A 23,639-nucleotide genomic window follows, 5' to 3' on the forward strand; every position below is an offset into this window, starting at 1 on the left:
TTTTGTTTTTTCTACATATATTATTTTTATAAAAGTTGGATACTATATACCTTGCCTGGTATTTTTGCATTTCCCACTTAACATGGGAATAGCTTTCCATCGCAGTAAGTATAGAGTTATACATCATTTTAAATGGCTGTATAGTATTCCACTGCATTAATTCATAGTACACTGAAATTAGCCATTTGGCTGCTGTTGGACCTTTAGGTTGTTTCCACTTCTCAATTTTATAAATAATATTACAATGAACAAAGAAAAGAGTGCGGACCTGGGTTCACAAGCAGTCGATGGAGGACATCCAAACTCGACAGTACCAGGCCATGGAGGGCCTGATCCGCTCTGAGTACAGCCCGCTGGGGGACATCCGGAGTACCGTGTGCACGGCCTTCGAGCTGGCCACCGGCGACTACCTGTTCGAGCCCCACTCTGGAGAGGACTACAACCGCAACCAGGATCACTTCGCCCACATCTTGAGTTCCGGGGAGACATCCTCCCAGGCGTTCGCCCTCTCGGCTGCTATTCCCGGGAGTCCTTCAACCAGAGAGGGGAGCTGCGACACATCCACAACCTCAAGCACTAGGGCCTGAATGAGGTGCTTATGGAGAAATACGACTGGCCCCGGGGGCAGGCCATGCATTTGAGCACCTTCCTGCTGCCCATGATGGAGTACATCCCCAAGAAGCTGGTCAGTGCCACCGACAGCCACCAGCACATTTGGCTCAAGCCCTAGGGCCTGCCACCATGGCGGGTGGCTCCCTTGGCCTGGCTCTGCTCCAGCTTGCAGGGCCTCGAGGGGCAGCAGACACCCACTGGCCCGGGGGCGCCGTCCCCTCCCTGCTCCATTGTGTGGCTGTGCTGGGGCCAGGTCTGTCTCTCAGAAGTTGGTTTGTGTCCCCAATCCTCCTGTGTTTCTTTTCTTAATAAAGTCTGAATGGGAAAAAAATAATAATTATGCAAATATAATTGTATACTTACGTAATTATTTCTTTGGGATAAACTCCAAGAATTGCTGGCACTAAAAATATACAAATTTTAAAGGTTTTTGATACTTGTTGCCAAATTGCCTTCTAACTCAGTTATGACTATCTGTGTAACCTTGAGCATGTTACTTAACTCTTGAGCCTTAACTTCCTCATTTATAAAATGGAGATAGTGTGAGAATATATTGTTTTAAAGCAGTTAAAACAGAGCCTTGCATGTGCTAAGTACTTGTTGGTAATGATTATTACTTTTTTTTCCTAAGCTCTTCCAGTTAATACTCCGACCTGAGTTGTATGAGAATTTGTGGTTTTTCAACCTCTCAAGTAGTTACACAAGGTAATATAATTAAAAAAAAAAAGTGCTAATCTGACCATCTGTATTTCTTCTCTTGTGGATTATTTGCAACTATTCCTTGATGATGGTCCTAAATATTTCTCAAACAGTGGGATGAACATAGGACACCAAGTTGTTGGAACTATCTCGAATAATTAAAAGTGAAAGATAGGTAATTATCCCATAAACAAATTCAATAAATTTGGTGCTTCCCTTTATATATTTGTGAACTCATGCAATTCACTCTAGTTTAAGATTCAGGGCAGCAGACCCGCAATGCATTTAAAGGATTCACTGTAAATCAACTTTAAATATGTATTTGTCATTATTATTATTTTTCCATGATGGCCTGGTTCATTATGTCAATTTTATGGTATGCCAGTGCTAATGAAGTGGAGCAGAACTGCATAATAAGCCTACATTTATTTAACATTTTTTTTTTTTTTTTTAAGAAAAGAACCAAGAGGCTAAGATGTTTTTTGTTAGGTTACATTTCCAGGAAATACAGATCAACAGATTGTTCCTGGGCACTTTAGATTATAATCTTCACCAAATGCTATCAAGCCATTTCTCAAGAGCTTTTAAAATTTTTTAAATTTAACTGTGAGTGGAGGTGAGGGAGGTAGGAGTAGGAGGTAGCAGGGGAATGGGAAAATTAGTGTATAGAGTATCTCTGTCTTGGCTTTATCCTTGGAGTTCCCAAACTTTCAGAAGGGGGAACAAGTTTCTGACTCTTGTTTTTCTGTGATGGGCTGCAAAAGTAGCTAAGGGGCACTGAAAAGGTACTTCCTGGTCAGTTCCCCCCAAATCATCATTAATATGCCAACAAAAAACAAAACAAAACAATCCTTTCATCATTTCAGAGATTTAAGAAATTAGTCTATTAAAATGTCTTTACATCTTAATGTGAATTACAGTTATCAGACAATCAACTTTCCACTCCTTAATGGGATAGTTCACTGATTGGGGACCCAGTGCTAATAAAAATACAGGCTGTCATTGGGAAATGGGCAAGTCTGAGCCAGTGTCAGGGAGAGAGCTCTGGGCTGGTAGGTCATGGTACTAGGGCATGTGTTCTTGGCAATTTGTCCATTTTCTCCAAGCCTCAGTTTTCTCATTGGTCAAGTGGGAGTGATGATTTACAGGCTACAGTCCTGGGAGGCTCAAATGGTAAAAAGTATGCCAATATCTTGCATGGTTAATAATCACTATTACCATTTTGGCACCAGATTTTTGTGTTCTCCCATATAAGTATTAAATCTAAGATAGCATTGCAGGCTGCTTGCATACATCTTACAGTTTTGTGGTAGTGGGCAGAAGATGAATTTTATTTAGATTGAAGCTAAATAGGTAAAACCCATAAAAGCATGAATGTTATTATAGCTCTCTAAATAGCATTCATGCAAAATTCAAGTTGTATGTTGGATTATATTTCCTTCTCTTTGCACTCTATGTCTCAATACTTGAATTGCTCAAAAGAGAATGTTCCTGAAGACAGATGCAAACTGAGTCTCTAATTGCCTTTATGAAAGCCTCCAACTTTACCACCAGCTTCCACTGGTGTGCAGGTAAATGTTCAATAACTGGTTGACTCAGTATAGATATGTTTATTATAAATTTTACTGATAATAATAATAATAATAAAATGTAAAATATTCTTTATTATTTCCATATAGCAAATTGATGCTTACAGAATGCTGATTTTTGCCTGATTCTTGTATCTATAGCCAACCTATTGTTGCAACTCACCCATAATTTTGCAATTGTTTTGTGCTGTTTACAATGTAAAAGCTACAGATATGACATATTTTAAAGTTTAATCTGCATAATTAGCCTTTTATCTATCACTTTCTAAAGTCTAGATAGATAGCAAACCAATAAATCAGGTTCTGATTTGTAATGTTTGCTGATTTCCATGGTGTCATTATTCCCTCCGTGGCCAATTTCAGTCTATCAGCATAATGTCCCTGAACATGGAACTGGGAAGAGATGTGCGGTAGCCCACCATTTCTTATTATTTCCATCATACAGATAAAATAGATGTAAATAACTTCAAAAGCATAGATAATAATAAAATAATAAGGAAATGAAGAGTTGTACATATTTGTAACCTTTTTTTAATATAGCTTAATTGTAAATTTATATAAATTAATTTTATGTAATGGTTGTGGTAAATAACTGACTTGCAAAATTCCTGAAAATTAGCAGGTGCTCTCATGAGCTTGTTAGGAGCCAGCTCCAGCACACTAACATCCTCTCAGAGACCTCCATACTCTTGCTCCTAGCTAAACTGGTTGCTTTCTAGGCTTGCTGCAGGGTTATCATCTTAAGATTCTCCTTTTAATTTTCCTCTTTTATTTTTTGTTTCTTACTCCCTCATCTTGCTGGAGTACATCCTCAGGTAACTTCCAAAGAACGGGAATGGAGTAAGTAAATTTTCTGAGTCCTTGCATGCTTGACTATCTTCTTATTCTCTCCTCATACCTGACTGAAAATTTGGGTATAGAATTTTAAGTTGAAAATAAGTCTCTTTCAGAATTTTGAAGGGCTTGCTTCTTTGAATTCTAGTGCCTTGTACTGCTGATAAGCAGATTGGTGCATACTTTTGCCCCTCTGGAAAATTTTAGGATCTTTTCTTCATCTTGGGGTTCTGAAATTTCACAGAAGTTTGTCTAGGTCTATGTCTTTTTCCTTCATTCTTTGGGATATTTAGTGGGACTTTTCAAAATGAAGAGCCATGTCTTTCTTTAGTTCTGGGATAATTTCTGGTATCATGTCTTTAATAATCTCCATTTTTTTCTGTTGTCTTTTCCTGTACCTTATCAATCCAGCATGAGTCTTCTCAGAATGACTCTTTTTCTCTTACCTATCTCTCATATATTCTTTATATTGTCTTTTGTTCTCCATTTTGGGAGATTTCCTCAACTTTATCTTCCAACCATGTACTAAAGTTTAGTTTGGGCAATAATATTTTTAATTTCCAAAAGTTATTTCTTATTTTCTGATTGTCCTCTTTTCACAGCATCCTTTCTTATTTTATGGATTTAATATTTTCTTAAATCTCTCTGATAATATGATTATAACTTTTAAAAGGTTCTTTTTTTTTTTTTTTTCCTTGATTGTTTCTTCCAGGGCCATTTTTCCCCTTGTTTATTTTGATTTTCCTATGTGTTTCCAAAATTATGGATGCTCAGTGGTGTATCCATTTCCATCAATAGAGAACTCTTCAGGCAACCTTGAAATAACTTTTGGTCTGTTTCACATGCATTTATTTTATTTTATTTATTTATGTATTTATGTATTTATGTATTTATTTATTTTGAAATAAATTCAAATTTATAGGAACAGTTGCAAAAACAATACTAACCCCATACACAGAATTCCATTATACTCTGGCCCCCCTCCCCCGATAGCTCAATCCACCAACTTTAACCTGCTGTCACATCGCTATTTCTTTCCCTCTCTCCCTCCCTCCCTCCCTGCCTATCTATCATCCATCATCTATTGCTCTGTCTTCTGAACATATGAGCTAGCTGCACACATCCTTGAACATACACTATAATTCACATATACATTTCCCATGAACAAGAACATTCTTTTATGCAGTCCCGTAAGCGCAGCTAAGAAGTACAAGAGATTCAACAATGATACGAAGCTTCCATTCTATATTTCCTTTTCCTTATGTCTCAACTGTGTCCCTTTGAGCCTCCTGTCCTCCATCCTCCAATCCCATCCAGGCTCATCCTTGGCATTCAATTGTCGTCTATTTAGACTGTCTTTTTTTTTTTCAGTTGTGGAAACGTATATACAGCCTAAATCTTCCCATTCCACCCCCTCCCTAGCCTTCCATTAGTGGGATTAATCACCTTTAGAATGTTGTAATGCTCTTTCCCACCATCCATTACTAGAAATTTCCCTTCACCTCAAACAGCAACCCTACACTCATTTCTTAACTCCCCATTGCCCCTTCCCCCATTTCTCTTAACCAAACTTGACTTTTCATCTCTATGGTTATATTCTCTGATAATTTCTTTGTGTTTACTGTGGGGCTTAAAATTAACCTCTTAAATCCGTATCAATCTTGTTTTTCTTTGATACCACCTTCTCTTCAATAGGACACATAAACTATGTTCCTATACTCCTCCATTCCTCCACCTTTATATAGATGTCTAAAATTACATATTTTACGTTGAGTTCAAAACCTCTGATTTGTCATTTGAGTTTGTGTATTTTATATCATGTAGGAAGTAAATAGTGGAGTTACAGTTCAAAAATTATTGACTTCTATTTGTATTCCATTGTGGTTGGAGAATGTGCTTTGAGTATATTCAATTTTATTTTATTTTATTTTATTTTTTTAATTTCTTGAGGCTTGTTTTATGTCCCAGCTTATGTTCCCTTCTGGAGAAAGATCCGTGATCACTGGAGAAAAATGAGTGTCCTGGTGATTTGGGATGTAAGGTACTACATATGTCAGTTAAAATACTCTATATCTCTTTCTCCTTTCTTTGTTTTTCTGTTGGTATGAGTCCCTCTAGTATCTGAAGTAGGGCAGGTCTTTTATTGGCAAACTCTCTCAGCATTTGTTTGTCTGTGAAAAATTTAAGCTCTCCCTCAAATTTGAAGGAGAGTTTTACTGGATAAAGTATTCTTGGTTGAAAATTTTTCTCTCAGAATTTTAAATATGCCGTGCCACTGCCTTCTTGCCTCCATGGTGGCCGCTGAGTAGTCACAACTTAGTCTTATGTTGTTTCCTTTGTATGTGGTGAATTGCTTTTCTCTTGCTGCTTTCAGAACTTGCTCCTTCTCTTCAGTATTTGAGAGTCTGTTCAGAATATGTCTTGAATTGGGTTTATTTGGATTTATTCTATTTGGAGTTTGCTGGGCATTTATGCTTTGTGTATTTATATTGAGTATAAGGTTTGGGAAGTTTTCCCCAACAATTTCTTTGAATGCTCTTTCTAGACCTTTACCCTTCTCTTCCCCTTCTGGGACACCAATGAGTCTTTAGTTTGGACATTTTATTTTATCTATCGTATCCCTGAGATCCATTTTGATTTTTTCAATTTTTTTCTCCATTCTTTCTTTTGTTCTTTCATTTTCTGTTCTGTGGACTTCTAGGACACTGAGATGTTGTTCAGCTTCCCCTAGTCTTGTATTGTGAATATCCAGAGTCTTTTTAATTTTGGCCAACAGTTTCTTTTATTTCCATAAGGACTTCTATTTTTTTATTTACTCTTGCAATGTCTTCTTTATGCTCTTCTAGGGTCTTCTTTGTGTCGCTTATATCCTGAGCCATGGTCTTCTTGATGTCCTTTAAATCCTTTGCTATGTTTTCATTCCTCGATTGTAGTTCTTTGATTAATTGTTCAAGGTACAGTGTTTCTTCTGATATCTTGATTTGTGTGTTTGGAGTTGGATTCTCCATATCATCTGGTTTTATCATATGCATTAAGATTTTCTGTTGTTTTTGGCCTCTTGGCATTTGCTTTGCTTGATAGGGTTCTTTCAAGTTGGAAAAAAAATACCTATCTAATTTTTCAGAAACACAGTTTGGTGGCGTACACTTTCTCTAAGTAACCAGCAGATGGCATCTATGAGTCACCTATACCCCTCAAGTCAGTTCTCCACCTTGTCCCCACAGTGTGTGGGGAAATGATTCTTGTGGGGTTCAGTTGGAGAATTCAGCTTGGGTGTGTTGCTGGAGCCATCTGCCCTGAATGTGGGGCACATGTACGGGTGGCCAGGGAGGAAGGACAGTTTTAATATTCAAATCTTCCAGGTTCCCGGAGATTCAAGGCCGCTGCAAGAGTCTAAGCCTTCATTTCATTTCAGCCCCAGACCCTCTCTCTCACCGTCCCACAAACCACCGGACTTGGCATAGTGTCCCTGGGTTCTCCAAGCGGGTTCCCCCGCCCAGCCGCGATCCTCCAGGACCTCTGCTGAGGGAATGCTGTTCTACGTCACCAGTGCACGCCTTCCCTCAAGGGAAGCCCCGGGCTGCTGGGCCGTGCCGGCTCGCTTTTAGCCTGATGCAAAGATGGCCGAACGGGGCGTCTCCATACCCCCCTCCTCGCACAGTTCCTCCTTCCCAGCTCTGGGACAACTGGTGGGGCTGTGGGCTGTGGGCATGGCCCCGGGCAGGAGTTTATCCAGCCCTCCCGGGAGCGAGGTGCTAGCTGCGGGGTTTCTGTCAGCTTCTGGCTCTCCCCTCCATTACCCCGGCCCCAGGGGTATCTGCAGTGGGCTATCTTCCAGGCCAGATACTGAGAGGCCGGCCCAGCCCCCTCTTGCTGTGTTTTACTGCGTGGTTCCCACTATCTCTGCTGCAGCTGCTCCGGGATTTTTCCCTTTTTTTTTTTTTTTTTTTTAAAGAGCCCATCAGTCTCCAAATGCCAAACCCCGGCTTCCCCAGACTGCCGTGTGGCTGCGGGTCTTCCAGCAAGCTTACTCACTTGTTTCAGAATGCAGACTCCCAGTTTCACCAAGTATACTGCCCCTTTGGAACTAGAAGATCTCTGCCAGCTGGCGCATTGCTGTAACTGGTATTCTGGATCACCCTCTGGTTTTATCTAGTGTTTCTCACGGAGGTGTTTTTTCGCCCTGTCTCACCTAGCCACCATCTTAGTTTTCCCACATGCATTTATTTTGAAATAGCAATTCTACTTTGTGTAATTAATCCCAGAGAAATAATAGGATATAGAGCAAATATGCACATTCAAGAATGTCCACCCAGCTTTTATTTTATAATATTAGGTGACATAAATTGAACTCTTATTATGTTACAGGCACATGCTTTAAAGTGGTCTACATTTTTTAACTCAATTCTCACAACAACCATTTGGGTTAGGTATTATTATTGCCCCTATTTAATAGATGAGGAAACAGGCTTGGAGAGGATAAGCAGCTTGTCCATGACTGCACAGTTAGCAAGTGGCAGGATTCTATCAGGTGTCAGGATTCTATCAGGCTGCAGGCTCCAGAGCATGCGGTTTTACATAATAAATAATACTAGTGAAATAGAAGATAAGAGTAGAATATTAACAGTAGTTATTTCTGGGTTGTGAAAGAATGATGATGATGATTGGTGAATTTCCTTTTATTTAAATTTTTAAAATTTGAGATTATGGGTGTAAATAATTTTAAAAATTGCTATCTTAAAATTGAGATGTAATTCACATACCATAAAGTCTACTCTTTAAAGTATAAAGTTCAGTGGTCTTTATATATTCACAAAGTTGTGTGAGTGTCTCTACTGTCTAACATTTTCATCACCCTCAACAGAATGGGGACTCACTCCCCCTTTCCTTCTCCTTTCAGCTTCTGGCACCACTAATCTACTTTCTGTCTCTATGGATTTACCTGTCTACAGTGGGCAAGCTCTGAATCAGGTTAAATAAAAGCAATATTGTGAGTGGGGTCTTCTGCAGAATCACCAGACAAATAAAATAATGGCAATTCTCTGAGAATGGGGCTTTGAAAGAGCTCTGTGCTGGTTTGGATGTATTATGTCCCCCAAAACACCATTATCTTTGATGCAGTCTGTGTGGGCAGGAAACATATTGGTGTTGATTGGGTTGGAGACTTTTGATTGGATGTTTCCATGGAGATATGATCACTCAACTGTGGGCGAGATCTTTTGCTGGATAATTTCCATGGAGTTGTGCCCCATCACCCCCACTCAGCATGAGCCTTGATTAGTTTACTGGAGCACTTAGAAGGAGCAAGCTTGCTACAGCTAAGAGGGACACTTTGAAGAGTGCATAGGAGCTGAGAAGAGAGGAGCTGCAGATGAGAGACAATTTGAAGATGGCCGTTGAAAGCAGACTCTTGCTCCAGAGAAGCCAAGAGAGGAAAAATGCCCCAAGAGCAACTAAGAGTGACATTTTGAAGAGAAGCTGAGGCCTAGAGAGGAACGTCCTGGGAGAAAACCATTTTGAAACCAGAACTTGGAGCAGACACCAGCCATGGGCCTTTCCAGCTAACAGGTTTTCCGGTTGCCATTGGCCATCCTCCAGTGAAGGTACCCGATTGTTGATGTGTTACCTTGGACACTTTATGGCCTTAAGACTGTAACTGTGTAACCAATAACCCCCCTTTTTAAAAGCCAATCCATTTCTGGTGTTTTGTATCCTGGCAGCATTAGCAAACTGGAACAAGCTCCAATTACATTCTGCTCCCTCCAGTGGTTGCCAGGCTACTGGTTTTCCCTGTGATTTTGGAATACTGGCCTTCGAGGTTACTGCAGAGCTAGAGAAGGAGATGTCTAATTTTTCTGCAATGAGGTAGTATTGTTCTTGTATCAACCAAGACATTGTTTTTAATGAAGAAAAACTACTGAATAAATGATTCTCAGCACTGCATTTTGCTTTTATTATATTTTATTTATTTTTTATTATTACAGATAAACAATGAAGACAGGAATAAGAATGCTTGAGAAAGCGGAAAAGTTCAGTACTGTCAGAATCAGAATCAAAAGTCAGAATCACTGATTGTTAATTTTGTGTACTAACAGATTTTTGCCATTTATTTTTTTTCAATTAGAGAATTCAGAAATTTAAGGAAAATGAATTAAAATCATTAGAATAAATATCCAATATATAAAAAAAACCAGGACTTACAACAAGTAAAGGAAGAGTTTCTCTTGTGACTTTTGAGTAGTAATGATTAAATCATTCTAAATGTCACTTACTAAAGCAACCCTTTCAGTATTTCAGATGGTTTCCTCTTATTATACAAGTTTAAATCAGCATGTACCAACCTTATAGCATTAAATCCATTATAAATTCTTAGATTGGTCCTAGCTAGTTCATCTTCAGGCAATTATTTATTCTCTCTTAAAAACTAAGCCTTTTGAAAGCCCATGTGCCTCTGGAGATGTTAGACATCTGGAGATAGTTTTTAGCAGTGGGTTTCTACTCCTGGCAAGCCAAGATTTAGGGGTTTGTATAAATATTCCCTGTTAATACAAACTAGGAGCAAATTGAGATGACCCAAGTTCCATTCTCAATATTTCTAAATTACACATCAATCAAAAATCAAAGCCACAGTAAGATAGCACTACACACCTGTTAGAATGGCTAAAATTAAAAAGACCGACCATTCCAAGTGTTTGCAATGATGTGGAACAACTGGAACTCTCATACATTTCTTGCAGGAAAGTAAAATGCCACAACTATTTTGGAAAACAGTATACCAGTTTCATAAAAAATTAAACATACACCGACTGTATGATCCTGCCATTCTACTCTGTGGTATTTACCCAAGAGAATTAAAACGTGTGTCAGTACATAAATGTTCCTAACAGCTTTATTTGTGATGGACAAAAATTGGACACAACCAAATGATGAAACCTGGTAAAATCATCTGTGTCTGAGGCTTACAAATAGGGTAGCTCTTAGATTATCTATTCAGTTTCTCTGAGATTTGGTTTATTTAGGCTTTCAACCTCTTTTTGAAATAATTTTAATAACTTATATTTTCCCAGAAAAATAATCAACCCATTTCTCTCTATTGTTTTTTCCTAATGTTGTTTATTTTGTTTTCTCTTCCTTTTTCTTGAACAACCTTGTTAAAGATTTGTCTAATTATTATTCTTTGAAAGACAAGCTTTTGTTTTTATTTGATTTGATTTGATTTGATTGATCATCTCTACTATATGTTTTGTTTTCTGTTTCCTTAAGTTTTACATTTATGTTTATTTAGTTTTGTATCTTGTGTATTTTAGATTCATTTTATTCTTTTTTTCTTTTTGAATTACATGCAAAATTCATTTTTGAGGCACTCATTTTCTATTAGGTACTATTTTAGTTATATCCCACATGAGATGTAGTATTCCATGTTCTATGTACTTTTCTCATTGTTTATTTCAAAATAATTTTTAATTTTCTGTTTTATTTCTCAATGGCTAATTTAGAGGGTTTAAAAATTTTCCAAACAGATAATTTTCCTTATTCTGTATGCTTTTGTTGTTCATTTCAAATATTATTACACTTGGTTAGAGAAGGTAGCCTGTGGCCTGACGCAGGGGAAATTTTTGTGAATGAATACTGAGATCTGTTGGTGACAAATTGTATACGTAGTCACTGGATTAATCTTGTTGATTGTATTATTAAAATCCTCCATATTTTATTGGTGTGTTTTTTCTGTTAATGTAAAAGTCTTTACCTATGATTAAGTCTTTACCTATGATTAGGTTTGGCCTGTTTTTCCATATATAAATATATTAGTTTTGCTTTATATATTTTGAAGTTATAGTTCTATGTACAAAAAGATTCATGGCATGTTTACTTGGTAGACCGTATTTTAAAATTATTATGCAATAGCCCTTTTTATTTTGCTTGATGCTTTTTCTTTGTGTTTTATGTTGTTTGACATTGATATTTCTATACCTGCTTTCTTTTTTATACCATTTCACTTTTTAAATCTCTTTTAAAATGTTTTATTTAAAAATAATTTAAGACTTATGGAAAAGTTGTAAAAATAGTATAAAGAACTCCCATATACCCTTTACTCAGACTTCTCAAATGTTAGCATTTACCATTTCTTTATTTTTCTTTCTCTCATGTATCTTCTCTGAAACATTTAAGAGTAAGTTGTAGACATATTGCCCCTTTATATCTAAATAAGTCAGTGTTTGTTTCCTAAAAGTAGAGCAAAAACAGTACAATTTTCACAAAAAGGAAATTAATAGCGATACAAAGCTATTATCTAATCTACAGATTTTATTAAATTTTTACCAGTGTCTCCCCTAATGTCCTTTAGCAACAGAAAAGAGAATTTTTTTTTTTTTCTGGCTAAGGATCTAGTCCAAGGTTACATGTTACATTTAATTGTCATGTCCACTGCTTTCTTCAAACTTTTTGTGTGATTTTGTTTCAGGGCCATCTCTTCTATATAGAATACAGCTGGATTAAATTTTTTAAAATTCACCCTAAGATTCTTTGACTTTTAATAAGATATTTCAATCCATTCATATTGTTGCCAATGCATATGCATTGAACTTTCCTCTGCCTAACATTTGTTTTCTATTTATTTAATGCTATCTTACTATTTTTTTCTCTTTTTTCCCTTTCCTGTCTTTTATTGGGTTAATGAGCTTTCTTTGATTTGAAAGTTGAGCATTCTATTTCTATTCTTATAATGATTACTCTTAAATCTTTAACTTACATATTTAAATTTAAATTTTTCTCATGAAATCTGGGATTAATCATTATATGTTCCTCTTAGCAAGTTAATCTCAGCAAGGATTACCTTGCTCTTCCCACTCTTCTTGCTATCTCTGATATTGAATTTGCCTGAGACTTTTAGTTCCAGGTTTTTAATTTAAAAAACAATTAACACTATAAATTAGCAACTTTATCATTTTTAGTGCTTTACTGGGTCTTTTCTCACCATTGTTTTGTATCCATGTCTATCTTTTTATTTTCTTAGACTAGATCTTTGGGTAATTCATTCTGAAATCTGATGTTGGTTAACTTTCTAAGTTTTTGAATATGTGATAAAAATTTTCATTTCCCCTTTTTGTTGAACACTAATTTTGTTGTATGCATAATTCTAGATTTAAAATATTCCCTGAGAAATGTATCATCTGCTAGCATACAGATTACTAATGAGAAGTCTGACTTCAATCTGATTCTTGCTCCTTTGTAGGCAAAATGTTTTCCCTTTTTGAACCTCTTAGCATTTTTTTTTTCTCATTTCCTCAGTGTTATAAAACTTCACCATGAAGTGTCTAGTATGGTCTTTAAAAATCATCCTGTGTGGCACTTGGCACTTTTAATTTGAAGGACTCCAATCTTTCTTTAGCTCTAGGAAAAAATCCAAGCCACCATGAACTTTCTCTTTCCCAGAATATCATCATAGTTGCCTCACTAGTCTCTCCAATCTCTTTTTGTCCTTCTCAAATCCAGTCTCCATAAAACAGCTAAAAGGACTTGTAAAATCTCTTTATTATGGAAAATTTCAATACATATAAAAGTAGAGAGATTCATATAATGAGCTCCCCATGTACCCTTCACTTAGTATCAACAGTTATCAACTCAAAGACAATCTTGTTTAACCTCTACCTTCCCTCACTACCCCTCTGTTTTTGTGAAGTAAATCCCAGGTATCACACCATTTCATCTGTAAATGTTTTTAAAATGCAATTTTATTGAGATATATTCACATACCCTACAATCATCCAAAAGTACAATTAATTGTTCACAGTATCATCACATAGTTGTGCATTCATCACTACAATCAATTTTTGAACATTTTCTTTACTTCAAAAAAATAAAAATGAAAGTAAAAAAGAACACCCAGGACATCCCATACCCCTGCATCCCTCCCTATTATTCATTTACTTTTTACCCTCATTTTTCTACTCCTCTGTCCATACACTGGATAAAGGGAGTAGGAGCCACAAGGTTTTCACAATCACATAGTTACGCAGTAAAAGCTATATAGTTATACGATCATTTTCAAGAATCAAGGTTAATGGATTGCAGTTCAACAGTTTCAGGTATTTCCTTCTAGCTATTTTAAGACACTAAAACTAAAAGGGATATCTATGTAACATATAAGAATACCCTCTAGAACGACCTCTTGACTCCACTTGAAATCTCTCAGCCACTGAAACTTTATTTTGTTTCATTTCTCTTCTCCTCTTTGGTCCAGAAGGCTTTCTCATTCCTATGATACCAGGTCCAGGTTCATTCCTGGGAGTCATGTCCCATATTACCAGGGAGATTTACACTCCTGTGAGTCATGTCCCATGTAGGGCAGAAGTGAGTGGGTTTATTTGCAGAGTTGGATTCAAGAAAGAGTCCACATCTGAACAACAAAAGAGGTTCTCTGGGGTTGACTCTTATGCACAGTTATAATTAGGCTTAGCCTCTCCTTCCAGTAACAAGCTTCATAAGGGCAAGCCCCAAGATTGAGGGCTCGGCATACTAAACTGGTAGTCCCCAATGCTTGTGAGAATGTCAGTAATTCCCCAAGTGGAGAAGATTAATATTTTCACATTTTTCCCCAGTCCCTCAAAGGGGATCAGGAAATACTTTTTATTCTCTATCCAAATTACTCTGGGATGTATTCGGATTTCACACTAACCTGTACAGACTAACCAGATCTCACTCCCTATTCAAGGTTCCATGTAATTATGGTGTTTGAATGAACTGACTATATATGTTAAATTATCCAATTTGCTACAGAAAATATAGATTTTATACCAAATAAACATCTCTTCCTTTGGTCTCACCCAGAAGTTGAAGTTTTAAAACACAGTCAATATCAACCTTTAGTCTGATTTGCCTTAGTCCTAACAAAGTCCATTTTGTTCATGTTTCTAATTGAATTCTGATCTCTTTTTCAGCCTTTTTTTTATTTTTAAACAATTGCTGTATGGGGTAATGCTGACTTTCATGGCTGCCAAATTCTGGCTCTGAGTCTCAGGTGTCACCAGATACCCAAAGTTCTAGGGACCGACCAGGTTATACACAAAGAGCTCAGCATCTCAGAATTTAGAAATAGCCATTATAACTCAGGAATAGATGTGAGTACTGAAAGAGTTTACAATCTGGGAACCTTTACCGTAAGCCTTCCCATGGTAAACTGTGCTCTCAGATTCAATTCTCAGAGTTTGCAAATTATAGTTAGTCCATATTGAGGCATTATAATGTTTGTCTTTTCATTTCTGGCTTATTTCACTCTGCATACTGTCCTCAAGGTCCATTCACCTAGTTGCATACCTAACAACTTCATTCCTTCTTGTAGCAGTTCAATATTCTATTGTATGTATACACTACAGTTTGCCATTCAGTTTATCAGTTGATGTACCCTTAGGCCACCTCCAACCATTGAAAAGCATGAATACTGCTGCCATAAATACCAGTGTGCAAATGTCCATTCCTGTCCCTTTTCTCAGTTCTTCCAAGTATATACCCAATAACAGAGTTACAGAGCCATATGGCAACCTCATACTTAGTTTCCTGTGGAGTCACCACACTGTCTTACAGATGGGCTGCACCATTCTGCTTCCCCACCAACAGTGAATAGGTACATCCCTCTCCAAAGACACTCTTTAAAAACATAACCACAATGCCTTGAAATTATGTGAAATTTCTTAGTCATAGCCCAGTTTCCTTTCCTTTCTTTTCCTTTTCTCCCCTCCCCCTTCCCTCCCCTCTCCTCCCCTTCCATCCCCTTCCCTCACCCCTCCTTTCCTCCTTTCTCCCTCTCTTTCTTCTCTCAGAACAATCATTCCCACAAGAAAATAGATTTCTTGATCATCTTATGTACATGTTTCTTAGAATTTCAGCTCACTTATATTGCTCTCTATATGATGCCCTTTGTGTGTTTATCTGTATGGACATTGTCCTGGAGTGTAACAAAGCATAAGGTTCTCATCTGAGGTTACACTTCAAAATCATATGTAAACTACAGATACTCTGGTTCCCCCACTTCCTACCCACAGAGATTCTGACTCTCCAGATCCCTGGAATGGAGCTTGGCATCTGTATACTTAGCAAGTCATGAGGGGGATTTGGAAGCTTCTTGGAACCACTGCCACAGGGATTGTAATTATGTCTACATAATACCTCAGTCACTGGTTTCTTCATTTATTTAGTAGGCGCTGGGTGTGCCTGTGTGGAGAAACCTAAACAAAGCAAAACAAAGTGCCCTAAAGCAAGATACCATCTTGGCTCTTCTGGAACATATGTCTCATTAGTAAAACAACTGAAGGATATAAAGGATGCTGAGAAAGTAAGAACACTGTGGAGTTGAGTTGGTTCAGGAAACCTTCAGATGGAGAGCAGTCCCAAGTTGAAGCTTGAAAGAAAGGATTTGGGTGAAAGGAGGAAAGGATGAGAGGACATTTGCAGCAGGGGAATAACATAAGGAAAGGCGTAGACAATAACTGAGCCTGACTTATTAAGGAGACTTGCCAAACTGGAGAGGAGAGTTCATTAAGAACTTTTTTGGACAAGGGAAGCCGAAGCCCCGTGGTGAAGGTTCTTGGGTGCCAGGTGAGATGTTTGCCCTTAAAGTCAGAGAGACCTGGGCTTGAATCCTGCCTCTACCACTTGCTACTACCTGTGATTTTAGACAGCTTGTTTATCTTCCCTGAGCCTGTTTTCTTCTGTCCCTGAAATGTTGGGAGATTAAATGAGTCAGCAGTTGTTGGCAAGAATACATAATCAGTAAATGGCAGCTTTGGCTATTATTGATCCAGTAACTATGGAGGGTTCTGGAGCAGGGCAGCTACAGATGGGTGGTGATATGCAGTGAAGGTGAGCACAGACGTAGCAGGAAGGACAGACTTATTCACTTGGGTAAGAAGATAATTTAAAATGGATTTTTGGCATTGTGAGGGAACTATGACAATTCTACTTCACTGGATACTGCCCTGACACGGCCTGTGACCACTTAAAGCTGCGTGGTACCATCCTGTGCAGCAAATAAATGCTCTTTTTCTACCCCCCAGGTACCCTAGGTTCTTTTCTTTTCTTTTCTTTTTTTAACTTTTATTACAGTAACAAGCAAATAAATGCTCTTGCACCTCTTGCGTCAGTTGTTAAAAAACCCCAAAGGACAAGCGAACGATGTGTTGGAGGCAATAAAAGTAGGTCCCATTTGTTGAGCACTCTGCTAAGTGCTTTATATGCATTCCCCAAGATTATGACAATGAAAGAAAGCAAAAAGAAAACTAAAGAATCTTCAGAATAAATGGAAATATCTACTGTTGTACTTTCTTTTCTAAAACTTGTTTTTATTAACTATTGAACAGATTAAAAGCATTTATAATATACATGTAAGGCTTAAAGAATGGTGATAAAACATTCCCAGTACATTAGAATCCCCTGCATGCTCCTTCCCAATTCCATTTTCCTCCATCAGAAGGAATGATTATCCTGAATTTTGTGTTTATCATTTTCTTGCTTTTCTCTTTAATTTTACCACTCTGTGCGTATCTTTAAATTATGTATTGTTTAGTTTTGCATGTTTTTGACCTTTATATAAATTAAATCATATAGCATGTATGTTTTGGCTTCTTGCTTTTTTTCCCCTCAACGTTATGTTCCTGAGATTCATCCATGTTGATGCATGCTGCTGTAGTGTATTTGCTTTGCTTCATAATGTTTTATTGTAGGAAAAGACCACATTGTATGCATCCATGGTCAAGTTTATGGAAATGTAAGCTATTTCCAGTATTTTGCTTTTCCAAATGTTGTTGCCATGAATACATGTCCATTTCTTCATGCCCACATGCAATAATTTTTTGAGGGTGTATGCTTTTGGATCAGTTAAGATTACATTGAGCTACATCACCCCCCTGCCTCCAGGGTAGAAGATAGAGGGTTAGGAAAGTCTTAGGTTACTGGTGTTCCTTGGCCCTTGAAATTGTTTAAGGTAATTCTGTCTGAACTTAGTAAGTGATCAGACTTTTTGGGGGCACATAAATGTTTTCTTCAGAGAGCCTTCCCTGTATTTCTGGGGAACTCCACTTGCAGATGCCTTGACAGGGGTGACCACACCTCCTCTGGCTGGCCACTTATGAGTACCTCAATAAGCCCTGAGCGTCTAGCTGTACATCTTTAGCATCTTCCTGCTGCGATCTTCATCCTTTTCCACGTGGCCCTCAGAAGCGGGATCCAAGTCTGCCCACACCTGCTTGTCCTCCCACTACACTTCCCCTGCCTCCCCTTATCCCCTTAATGAGAAAATGTCAGGAAGCTGACTGAAAAGGGAAGCTGAGGCATTTTCAATGGTTTTAAGACCATTTGGAGTCACTCCAGTTATTACTATTATTTAAAAATTTTCATACATTGTTGTTGGGGTGTAAAGAGGTACAAACTCCTTAAAAATGAAAATGCACATACCCTTTGACCTAACAATTTCACCTACAGTACTTTGTTCTATGGATATATTCACACATATTTGCAAAGACATATATATTAAGACTAGTCATTGAGGCATTGCTTATAAAGCAAAAACTGGAAAAAAACTTAAATGTCTATCAACAGAAGATGTACCTATGCAAGGTTATATTATGCGGTCATTAAAAACGAATAAGGTGTGTTTCATAAGGAATAAACTCCAAAATATATTAAGTGACAAAAAAGTAATTTGCAGAATAATGTATCTAGTATGCTACCATTTACATGTACTGGTATTTTTAAAGGACAGCTGTACATATATCCTTGCAGATACAGAGAATATTTCTGGGTAGTTATATAGAAACCCAGTAACGATGGTTGCTTCTTAGGAGGGGAATTAGAGGTTTTGTGGCCAGGGTTGGGAAGACAACCCTCCTTTTACTGTATTCAATTAACTATTTTATATTTTTGAATTATTCTTTTTATTATGTGATTACTTTTAAAAATGATTTTTTTAAAAAAAGAAAATAATTCCTATTTGAATATTAGGCTTCCTATGATTAATAGTTTGCTTCTGTAGCATTAGATATCTGCGACCTTAACCTGTTAATATATTTTTTTCACAATGACTGGGAGAATATTATTTGTGATACAATAAGTAAATATGGATAAAAAAGATGATTATATTTTCAGCATACTGAATTTGGGATGCCAGTAGGACAGCATATTAGTTTCCTAGGGCCACCATAACAAATACTACAACTGCATGGCTCAAGACAATGGGAACATTTTGTCTCATGGTTCTGAAGGTTAGAAGTCTGAAGCCAAGGTCCCAGCAGGGCCATCTTCCCCTGGAAGTCTCTGGTGAAGAATTCTTCCTTGCCTTTTCTGGCTTCTGGTGACCCAGGTGTTTTTGGTTTATGGCAGCATCGCTCCAACCTCTGTCTCCATCATCTCAATGGCCTCCATGTGCATCTGTGTCTGAATCTTCCTCTCCTTTCTCTTATAAGGACACAAGTCATTGGATTTAGGGCCCATCCTAATCCAGTATGACCTCATTTTAACTTAACTAGTTATAGCTACATAGGCCCTAATTCAAAATAAGTTCACATTCTGAGGCTCCAGTGGACATGAATTTTGGGGGGACACTAGTCAATCCAGCATAGATAATCATTTAGACATAAAAATGTCTAAGAGGCAGTTGAAAATGTAGATGGGAGCATTAGTTTGTGCTAGTTTGGATTTATTATGTCCTGCCAAAATCCATATTCTTTGATGCAATCTTGTGGGGGCAGATGTATTAGTGTTGATTAGATTGGAATCCTTTGAGTGTTTCCATGGAGATGTGACTCAATCAACTGTCAGTGAAACATTTGATTGGATAATTTCCATGGAGATGTTAACCTGTCCATTCAGGGTGGGTGTTAATTGGAGCACTGGAGTCCTATAAAGGAATTCACAGACAGAAGGACCTCAGAGCAACTGAGAGTGACATTTGGAGCAGCTGCAGCTAAGAGAGGCAAAACACCCCAAGAGATTTAGAATATCTTCTTGACCAAAAGGGGGATGCAGAATAAGACGAAATAGTTTCAGTGGCTGAGAGATTTCAAATGGAGTCAAGAGGTCACTCTGGTGGACATTCTTATGCACTATATAGATAACACCTCTTAGGTTTTAATGTATTGGAATAGCTAGAAGTAAATACCTGAAACTATCAAACTCCAACCCAGTAGTCTGGACTCCTGAAGATGATTGTATAACAATGTAGATTACAAGGGGTGACAGTGTGATTGTGAAAACCTTGTGGATCACACTCCCTTTTTCTAGTGTATGGATGGATGAGTGGAAAAATGGGGACAAAATTAAATGGAAAATAGGGTGGGATGGGGGGTGATTTGGGTGTTCTTTTTTACTTTTATTTTTTATTCTGGTTCTGATTCTTTCCGGTGTAACGAAAATGTTCAGAAATAGATTGTGGTGATGAATGCATAACTATATGATCATACTGTGAACAGTTGATTGTACACCATGGATGATTGTATGGTATGTGAATATATTTCAATACAATTGAATTTAATTAAAAAAATAAAATAAATGAGAGAAAAAAAAATACCCCAAGAACAACACTTTGGAGAACACCATTTTGAAGCACAACCTGGGAGTAAGCAGATGCCAGCCACATGCCTTCCCAGCTAACAGAGGTATTCTGGATGCCAATGGCCTTTCTCCAGTGAAGGAACCCTTTGTTGATTCTTTACCTTGGACATGTTATGGCCTTAAGACTGTAAGTTTTTAACCAAATAAACCCCCTTTATAAAAGCCAATCCATTTCTGTTGTTTTGCAAAAGGGCAGCATTAGCAAACCAGAACAAGGACTAAAGAAGTAAATCTATCTAGGGGTAGAAAAGAATGGGTAAAATTCCCAAAGGAGAAAAGAGAAATGGGTGATGGATGTAACCAAAGGGAGGCCTTACGTTTGGGGACAGAAGGAGAAAGAGGCATCAGAGAATGAAAGTGAAGCTGAGAGTGAATGGCATTAAAAAATCATGGGAGAAGACAATACAAAGAAATAAGAGTTGTTGATAGTGGTTTGCTGCAGAGAGTCTGAGGAGGATGAAAAACTGAGCTACAGCTGTTGGATTTAATCTTGCAGTGGTTATCAAGGGACCATTTTCAACTCATGATTAGATGGTGAGGAAATATAGGCTGTAGAAAGAAACTTGGGAGTGAAAAGAAGGAGGAAGGGTCAGGAATGTAGTTCAGCGGGTAGCCTGGGGAGTGGAGATGTGTGTTTATGTGTGTGTGTGTGCTCATTTGTGTATTTTAACCTGGGGAGCACTTCAAAACCTTGATGCACCGACAGTAAGAAGTCACAGAAGAAAGAATGAAGACACAATGAAATATGGTCAAGTTGGGAAGATTAATGATGGACTATAATGGAATGAGGGCGACAGAAGGGGCTTTTGTCTTTAAATGGAGGATCATCTCTTTCTCTGAGATAGTAATGAAGGAAGGAGGAGGGGGAAAAGACAGGAGAGTGATGTTTTAATGTGGCATCACCTGCATATTTTGAATTAAGGAATGGGAGAGATCATCTGCAGAGAATGAAACAAGAATAGAACATTTATAGAACAGTCTTGTAAATTTTATCATTAGAAAAGAGATGGAAAGAGATTTTCTTAATTTAGCAAAGCAGGTGGTTTGCAGCAGCATGATATGGTGGAAAGAACATTAACTTTGGAGCCTCATATACCTGAATTTAAGCCCTGGCTTTGTTCCTTATTAACAAGTTACCAAACTGATCATTCTCAATTTCTTCATAGTAAAATGGAAATAACTATACCTACTTTGTTCAGGTAGTTACGCAGATTGAATGACAGGACATATGAGTTAATTTCCATTTCAACAAACATTGATTTGTCTCGTATTGTGTGCTAGATACTTTACCAGGTCTCTATCTTCAAGCAGTTTAAAATCTGGGAGGGTTATTTCTTCACCCTCTTTTGGGACAGAGAAGCAACTTTTGCAGAATTGTGAAAGGACTTGTTAGGTACGTTCCTCTCGGTATGCTTTTAAATACTACTTCACATCCTGCCTGCAGGTTTTATTTTGGTCTGCCTGGATCTAGCCACTAATGTGGGGTGAGCCACTTCTCCAATGCAGTGTGCTGCTGTTTTGACAATTTGCCCTCTGGCCAGTGGAGTTGGCAGAGGAAACCTTTTGCAGCTGCCAATTATGAGGCATGAGTGGCTTTGGACTACCGAACCCTTAGTGGTGCCTCAGCCTGTCTCATTCTTATCTCTGCAATAAGCTTGGCATGTATTTTCTGTTTTGGTCTTTTTTGTTGTTGTTATTAGCAGCTAAATGTAGGGTTGCTTTGCTTTTAAATAGCATCCCAGAGGGACATGGTCCCAGACTGAGACCTGAGAACAATTGACCATGATCATGGACAATACTGAAATTCATAATTTTGCAATAAATATGGAGCTAGGGACACCCATTTATAATCTCCATTACTTTTAGGGAGAATAAGTATAAAGATATGCACCCTTGATTAGGGAGATTGGAATTAATTGGAATGATTGGGCTTGGAGCATGAGTCTAGAGAAATATTAAATTCTAGCAGAAGTGCTTTGGCAAAAGGATTAGAAATTAAGGCTTAAATATGTGTACTCTAGTTACTTAAGTGACTGAAACATCATTTAAACATTTAATGGCAGTGAAATTGTCCCAATGTCACCTGTAATTTGTGATGAAGATCAGGATGTCCAGATCAGAATTGGGTTAATTGAACCTCATCAGTAAGGAAAGGACAAAACATTCTGACCAGAACCTGGATTGCATAATAGACTTCTTTCCCTTCCTTAGTCCTTTTCCATTGCAGTTAAGCTTGTATAATCTTGTGTCAGATCAATAAGGGTTAGGTTGGCTACATTTCAAAGTTGGCCATAGGCAGTTCATAGATGCATCTTTTCCCTATATGTGACCTCTCGGTTCTCCCTGGTTGGCCTATCTCTTTCAACAGGACTCATGTCTTGTCCTGGCTGTCAGCCTTGCCTGAGAATTATTGCTGTGTCCCGGAGCATCAGCTGAAGGTCCTAGCTGACCTTTTGAAGTAAGATGGCAAAAACCAAACCAAACAAAAAACAATTGACAAGTGCCAAGGTATCTTCAGTGAGTAGAGTAATAGTGATTTTCTTTAGAAACTCTGTGATTCTATTGAAATAGGAGAGCGGGGGTGGCCGCCTCCTAGCCCGGGCTCGCGCAGCTGCCTATGACGCCCTAAGGGCTCCGTGGAGGCGCTCCCGCCGCCGCGCGTCTCCGGGGACCCCTGGGGCGCTGCGCAGGTGGCCGTGCTTCCTGGCCCGCGCTCGCTCTCCTGCCCCTCCTGGCGGCCGCTGGAGAGCCACCCTTAAGACCATCCGGAACGGGGTTCACAAGATAGACGCCTACCGGAACGCCGCTTTGGACCTCCTTGGAGGCGAGGACCGGCCCTGCCAGTAGAGCGCAGAGACAATAAAGCGCAGTCTAAGCCTTTCCCTCGACGCGGTTATAAACTCTCCCCACCGAAAGGCTGTGGCTCTCCGCTGTTTGGTGTTCACTTTAAAATTGCCATCCCTTCCCCGACGAAGTGCAGCAACCAACAGGACAGGTGCTACGAGATCTGTGGCAACAGCAAGAATGACCGTTTGCCAAGAGCTGCCCAAATGTGCAGAAAACACCGACCATGTTCGGGCGCGTGAAACAGCAGTGGAGCTCTTGTTTGCGAGTGTCATACATTTAGGGTGTGAACCGTACCTGGAAAGCCAAAGAGTCGCATGCAGGTGTCATTATGAAGAAAAAACTGATCTCTGAAGAAGATGCTGCCAGCTGGTAACAGCAGATGAAGACAGAAAAACATAACCTTGGACAAAGAACTAATGCTTTTACAGTATAAAGCTGTCTTGTTTTGTGAAAGGATTA

At 38.4% G+C, this 23,639-nt stretch overlaps 1 protein-coding gene and 1 pseudogene across 2 annotated transcripts; both read left to right on the top strand.

The window, feature by feature from the left end:
* Positions 1–272: 272 nt before the first annotated feature.
* LOC119504592 (SRSF protein kinase 3-like) lies at positions 273–8,904 on the top strand. Of its 2 annotated transcripts, none has more exons than XR_005210601.1 (2): positions 273–1,317; positions 8,635–8,904. XR_005210601.1 is itself a non-coding variant. In XM_037796856.1 (2 exons), the coding sequence occupies exon 1, from the start codon at positions 288–290 to the stop codon at positions 585–587; it is 300 nt and encodes a 99-aa protein (XP_037652784.1). In that variant the 5' UTR covers positions 273–287; the 3' UTR covers positions 588–592; positions 1,244–1,271. The 2 variants fall into 2 exon arrangements, 1 of the variants encoding a protein (XP_037652784.1); XM_037796856.1 differs by lacking the exon at positions 8,635–8,904 and having other exon boundaries at positions 273–592; positions 1,244–1,271.
* On the top strand, positions 742–23,531 carry LOC119545146 (annotated as a pseudogene).
* Positions 23,532–23,639: the final 108 nt, after the last annotated feature.

Source organism: Choloepus didactylus, chromosome 10 (assembly GCF_015220235.1).
Source record: "Choloepus didactylus isolate mChoDid1 chromosome 10, mChoDid1.pri, whole genome shotgun sequence".
NCBI lineage: Eukaryota > Metazoa > Chordata > Mammalia > Pilosa > Megalonychidae > Choloepus > Choloepus didactylus.

Excerpts from the sequence above, each read along its gene's own strand:
- LOC119504592 (XM_037796856.1), top strand. The coding sequence starts at position 288 with ATGGAGGACATCCAAACTCGACAGTACCAGGCCATGGAGGGCCTGATC.